The sequence below is a fragment of the Linderina pennispora genome (assembly GCF_002104995.1).
Source record: "Linderina pennispora strain ATCC 12442 chromosome Unknown DL89scaffold_16, whole genome shotgun sequence".
NCBI lineage: Eukaryota > Fungi > Kickxellomycota > Kickxellomycetes > Kickxellales > Kickxellaceae > Linderina > Linderina pennispora.
The window spans coordinates 43,131-49,130 of NW_024468264.1; the positions used below are offsets into that span (position 1 = coordinate 43,131).

Genomic DNA, 6,000 nt, shown 5'->3' on the forward strand with positions numbered 1-6,000 from the left:
CAGAGTGACATCCCGGAACAACCTTCATTCCAATGTTTTGGTCTATCCCTCTCCACACATCGCCGAGAAGGATAGGCCGCATACTGGGAAATCGTGCGAACGCCCATTTCCATTTCTTTCTGTAAACAAAGCCCGACTCTGAAGCACCTACGCGTTCGATGGAGAGCCAGATGCAAAATAAGCTGGTCAATGAAATAGGCCAATCTTGATGAGCAGCGGGAGCAAACAGGCTTTTCCACCCCTCCCAATGAGGTGAAAATAGCACATGATGGCTCTTTTTCTCTCCGCAGAAAAGAACGCCGCATTGTGCCAAATTGTTCGGCCATAAAGCAGCGGGAACCGCCGCGAAAAGGGACATTTTCGTGTAGATCCTCCTATGTATGATGCAAGAGGAGGGGGAACTGTGCAGCTGAGCACCTTGCCCCGAGACACCGCCCATTCTTTCTTGCCTCGCTGAACTTGCTTCCCAATGGCCAACATGTAAACAAGCGTGGGATTGCCCACCTCACCTATGCCTGTACACACCTGCCCGCTCCTCCTGCGGCGCACTTGCCTGGAAGCTGTCTCCCCGAACGGACAACCACATTGGCCAGCCTGTCGAAAACACATATCGCGACAAAAGAATCACGATTCCCTTTTCCGCCCCTTCCACCTGATCTTCGCCTCACAGCGAGCCTCGACGCTGCGTGCCTCCTGGTCTGAGCCTTGCTATTGCTATATTTAGCCACACATACCGTGCCCTTTCTAGAGGAGACACACTGCACGATATACCGAGCACACCTTTGTTCCATGTCGAAAAGTGCTCTCTGCCAAAATTTAATCCATGCCACTCTTTCTCTCGCAGTGCATGCCTTCACTACCCCCGAAATCTGATGTCCGCCCAAATGCCTTTGCATAGGAACCGCATGCACCGAGTAATGCGCAAAAATAGCCTTCATTGAGCAGAGCACTAGCTGGGGAGGCGTGGCCTCAATTGTAGCACGCAACAGCATGCAGCGATGGTATTAGAGTATGAATTTATGCAGACACCACAATGACCAATGCCTGCTACACATTACATCTATCATCTATATAAGCACACCCTCCCCTTTTCAACTTGCATACCGCCTGACACATTCCGCATCCTGCCAAGGTCTGGCACCACCGCCTGCTTGCCACGGGATCAAATTTGGGGGCAGGCTTAAGGGGATGGCCGGGCCGGAATTCATGGCGTGCCATTATCTGGTGCATCGGAGAACCAAACAAACGACATGCTGTATGTGCATGAATGGCGGGACCTAAAACAATATCTGCCCACCCTGACCGAACCATGTCCCAGCAGAAGCAGCCTGCCGTGATAATGCAGGCCATTTAGTGCATCCCCCTTTGTTATTTTGGACAACAGGCATCCTCAATTTAAGCTTCACGCTCGCACATAATGACCTGGATCACATGTTCAGACCACCAGTGCTGCGACTAGGACTCCTTATTGGAACCTTTAATTGACTTTCCTCCTTATAGTCCGTGAGCACAATGATCTACTGATGCCGGGTCTCATGGCAGGCTCCCCAGTGCAATAAGCTTGATGCTAGCAACAATTAGTGTGGGTGAGAGCCGGATATTGGTAGCCAAGTAGTGAGCAGGCTTGCTCGGGCTGGTATGCGCCTTTTCATACCTTTCCATTTGACGGGCCATTTTATCAGGAAAATCTCTATTCGCTCGTGCCAGCCCGCATTGCTAATTCAAGAAAAACCTGAATAGCAAGACCATGTACAATAGAACAGCTAGTGAAGACAAATGTATGCTGCCCCCTATAGCTGTGTGCCAGCACGCAAGACTCGCGGAAAAAGCTGTTTCTGCATATCAGGTCGACACAGTGTTCTAATCGAAGTTCAGCACGAGCCTTGGTCGTGCCATCTCGAGGTTGGAATTGATAGCGCTGACTCCAGACCATCCAGCTACTTTCTACAGAAGTGTGAGTGCCTGCCATAAACACGTCTAGTCGGGCTATCGGAACCATCAATAAAACTGCAATCTCCGAGGATGAAAGAATAAACCGCCGACATTTCTACATTATGCCTCATTTGTAGATCATAAAACATGGATGTTCTAAAGGTCCCGCCAAATGTAACCCGGAGCCCCTGGAAAAAGTCGACGAATCCATTGTTGCAAAGCAATGTCATCCAATTGCTGTACCATCGTGAGCAATTGCTAGTCCCAGCCATTAGGCTCCATTCAGAAACAGGTGGCAGTACATGAAGCTGCGCTTGGCTAACATATTTATACCATTGGATGGCAAGAGTGCGTGTAGCTGACTTGGATTATTCACCACAATGCTAATCTAGGCATGTTATACCGGCAGTAGCAGTTTTACGAGAAGCACTGCACGCTCCTCCCGAAGTCTATTAAGAAATGTCCAATTAAATCTAGTCGTCCCAATCAGAGTCTGACTCATCCTCGTTTTCGCTTTCGTCCTGAGTCACCAACGCGGCTCAGCATGGCCGAGATAGCGTCCTTGGTGTTGTCCTCCTCTTCCTCCTGGATCTTGAACGACAGGTTGGGTCCGCCGGATCACTTCAGGCGGCGCCTGCGACAGCGGTACCATTCCTGATGGGCACAGGTCAATGTACTGTGGCTCAGCCTTGGTACCGTCGACCCATGACGCAGCATCAATCGACGGGGTCTCACGATCGACGGTGGGCGGGAAAATGTCGTCCTGGAAGAATTCAGGCCGCTTGCGCGGCACCTTGAAGCCCATGGACTCTATCGTCTGGGCATTGAGGCGGTACGTACGCAGCAGCTCCCTTTTTGCCACATCTGCATGCCTCTTGGGCAGAACTGCCAAGCACAGGCTGGGTTGCGAGGACTCGTACTTTGGCAGGTCGACGAGCTTGTCGCCCAGGACCTCGAACGCGTGCGTCAGCCGGCTGCCACGGTCATCGAGATACAGCACGCCGCAGTCGGGATCAAAAATTGGGACCAGGATGCCTGGTCCCAACATCAATAGTCTTTTTGACGACGGGTTTGGACAGATCAGCGATGTTGTGGATCGAGACCATGCGCTGACTGCCGATTCCAAAGCCAGCAAGACAAATGCGCTCGTTGTCGAGCCACTCGATGCGGCACGGACGGATGCTGTCCATTGATGGGCCCTCGGCGACCAGCTCGCTTGTACGCACATCATAGACACGCAGCTTCTTGGTCTTCTTGGTTGTCAGCGCAATAGACTCGCCATCGGGCGACCAGGCAAACGAGTGGATGCCCTCGGCAGTCTTGCCAACGATGAAATGAAGCATCAGGCCATTGTACACATAGATAACGCTATCGCCAGCGTCCGTAGCCAGCACCGAGACCACCCCCTTGGCGCATGGATGGAACCGGATCTGGTGGATCCGGTCGGCAGCAATGTGGATATACTCTTCGATATCAAAATGCGCCTCCTCCGTCAGCGGCATGTCAGGGATTTGCCACATCTGCAGTGTCGAGTCGGCGCCCGCCGTCGCAATCACTGACGGGTTGAACGGGTCGAACGCAATGTCAGTGACAGTGGCGCCATGGACGACAGTGGCCATCTTGGCCGGCACGCGGCCCGGTGTGTCACGCCGTACAATGCCGACCTGGCCACCGGCGCCAGTTAGTGCAATAGCGATATACTTGGGGCTGACCTTGAGCGCATCGTTCTCGGGCGGGAACCGCAGGTTGACGTCGTGGATCTGTGTGAAGTGCTCGGTCGGCTTGTACATGTACCCCTCCAGGTACTTGAATCGTGCGTGGTCAGGAGCGCCTGAACACTGCCGGCTTCTTGGCAACACGTGGCGGAGGAGAGCTCGCCGCAGAGTAGCCATTTGTCTTGCTTCGACGCTACCTTTGGGGATTGCTGCTGCTCGTGTGGCAGATCACCACCACATGGCTCGGTGGTGGCTTGGGGTGAGGTTGGCTTACTTGCAGGCGGACAGCGGCGATGTGCTTGAGGCCACCGGAGCCTGCTGGACAGGAACAGGAGCAACTACAGCTGCAGCGGGAGCAGGGCGGGAATGGCAGGATTAGGCGCGGACACGACTGCTGGTGTGTCCGCCAGCGGGGACGACTTGGCAGACACCACTGCAGCTGCTGCCGGTGGTGGTGTAACTGGCTTGACAGGAGCCGATTCCAACACCGTTGCTCCTTGGCTGCGCAGGTCTCGTCCTTGGGCTGGGTCTCAGTCCCCTGGAACTTATCGCCATAGATCTTGCGAAGGCTGGCCAGCGAGGCATCGCGCTTTGCCTGGATCCAGCGACATCCTGGGCACTGAGAACGGCTCGTTCTTCAGCCACTCATCAAAGGTCTGCGCAGGCAGCGGGGCACGGGTATCCGGGAACAAATCGCTGTGGAAGTCCAGATACGTGCGACGTGGTGCAATGTGCGTCACAGGAACAACAGCCGAGCCCGATCCAGCACCAGCGTTCTCCAGCACAACCATCAGCCTAGCAATCTCGCCAGTCCATTGGCCTGCAGCTTGCGTTTGGGTAGCAGGGCACAGCCCGAAATCTGCGATGGCAGGGCCACAGCACCAAATTCAGTCAACGGTTTGGCAGCTGAGGGATCGGCATCGACCCAGCGAACAATGTTATCGCCCTTCTCGGCCAAGTAGGCAAGCTGCGTGTCCTCGTCGTAGAGCGGGATCAGCGGTTTTGTTGACGGTTGCAGCTGCATCGAGGTGATCGGCTTGGCCAGATTGCGCTGGTCCCAGATGGCGGCCGACCGCTCGCGCATACGAGTCTGACCGGTCGACATGAAAAACGGCTTGTCGCCTAGCCACAGCACACGCGTGGAACGGCCCGATGCGTGGAATGCTGCTGTCGAGCCAACAGACTGCTTCTGACGCAGGTCAAACAGCACGCTCGAGCCCACATGCGTGCTGGCTGCTACTAGCTGGCCGTCGCCGCGCACCGAGATTGAGTCAATCTGGCCATCACTAGCCGACTCCCACACAGGCGCCAAGCTCTGGGACAGGTTTGTGCCGCACTGACGTTCCACAGCTTGATTTCGGTGCTACTGCTGGTTGCGATTAGTCCTGCCACAGTCGGATGGAACGTGGCATTGACGCATCCGGATGAGTGTGCGCTGAAGGCACCTGCAGCGGCATGGTCCTTCCACAGCGTCACGGTGCCCTGGTCGTCGCCAGCAATTGCCAGCCCATCTTCGAAGCCAGACACATTCCAGTCCTGGACCCGACCGCCCGTGCTAGACAGCACCTTGACCTGTCCGCCGACCTTGCCCTGGGCCGTCGACACCGACAGCCTGCAGTGCATTTCCGCTGACGGTCTTTAGGTACAACGAATCGTCGCTGATAGCCAGCCCATTTGACCCTAAGGAGGCGGAGGCGTCCAACGATAGCTCGCTGTACCACGTCTCGCGACCAGTGACCGTGGCGACTGCGTTGCGGTATTTGTTGACTTTGGCGAACCGCATCGCTTCTGTGAAATTGCAAAGAAAATGGCGACCTGGCGACGGGCTGAAGAGAGAGAGAAATGGAGAACCCCCAAAAGAGGAAATACAGCGCACCTACTATGACCGCTCCCCCGCACATGCTGTGCAACCCGCACGCTGGCTGCCAGCGAGGAGGGGCCAGCCCACAGCAGTTGTGGAACCGCATCTCTAAGCCGCACTAAGGTCCTGGTCGCATATTCCTGCAGCCGCGGCCGGCAGCGTTTGGCTGGGGGATGAACAGGCGCTGGTGCTGGTCGCAGGCCATGTTTTGGTTTTTGAGTGATCTGCGTGTGCATGCAATCGACCAATGGGAGGCTGCTGGATCTGCTGTCCTCGTCAAGGAGATGCGTCCTGACGTTGGCCTGAAGCATGCGACGACAAGCCCTCCATAGTGCTTGCGGCTGCGGGCCATCGCGCTGATGCTGCTGGGATGGGGGAGCGAATGGCACTCCTTTGGGCCTTGCACAAGTTAGACAACAGCCCCCACCGCCAGCCTGCTTTGCGTGCTTTTTCAGCTTCCGAATATGACGAGTTGTCCGTTGTGCGCAAATT

General features: G+C 55.5%; 1 protein-coding gene across 1 annotated transcript; it reads right to left on the minus strand.

Annotated features, from left to right (window-relative positions):
* Nucleotides 1-2,325: 2,325 nt before the first annotated feature.
* On the minus strand, nt 2,326-5,500 carry DL89DRAFT_270202 (DUF1900-domain-containing protein). The gene is given in 12 exon segments (XM_040888607.1): nt 2,326-2,425; nt 2,463-2,523; nt 2,555-2,987; nt 3,010-3,763; nt 3,792-3,805; nt 3,840-3,900; nt 3,922-3,965; nt 3,990-4,148; nt 4,257-4,467; nt 4,497-4,962; nt 4,989-5,237; nt 5,257-5,500. 12 exon segments carry the CDS (start codon nt 5,428-5,430, stop codon nt 2,406-2,408), a joined length of 2,646 nt encoding a protein of 881 aa, XP_040740276.1. The 5' UTR covers nt 5,431-5,500; the 3' UTR covers nt 2,326-2,405.
* Between the last annotated feature and the right edge of the window lie 500 nt (nt 5,501-6,000).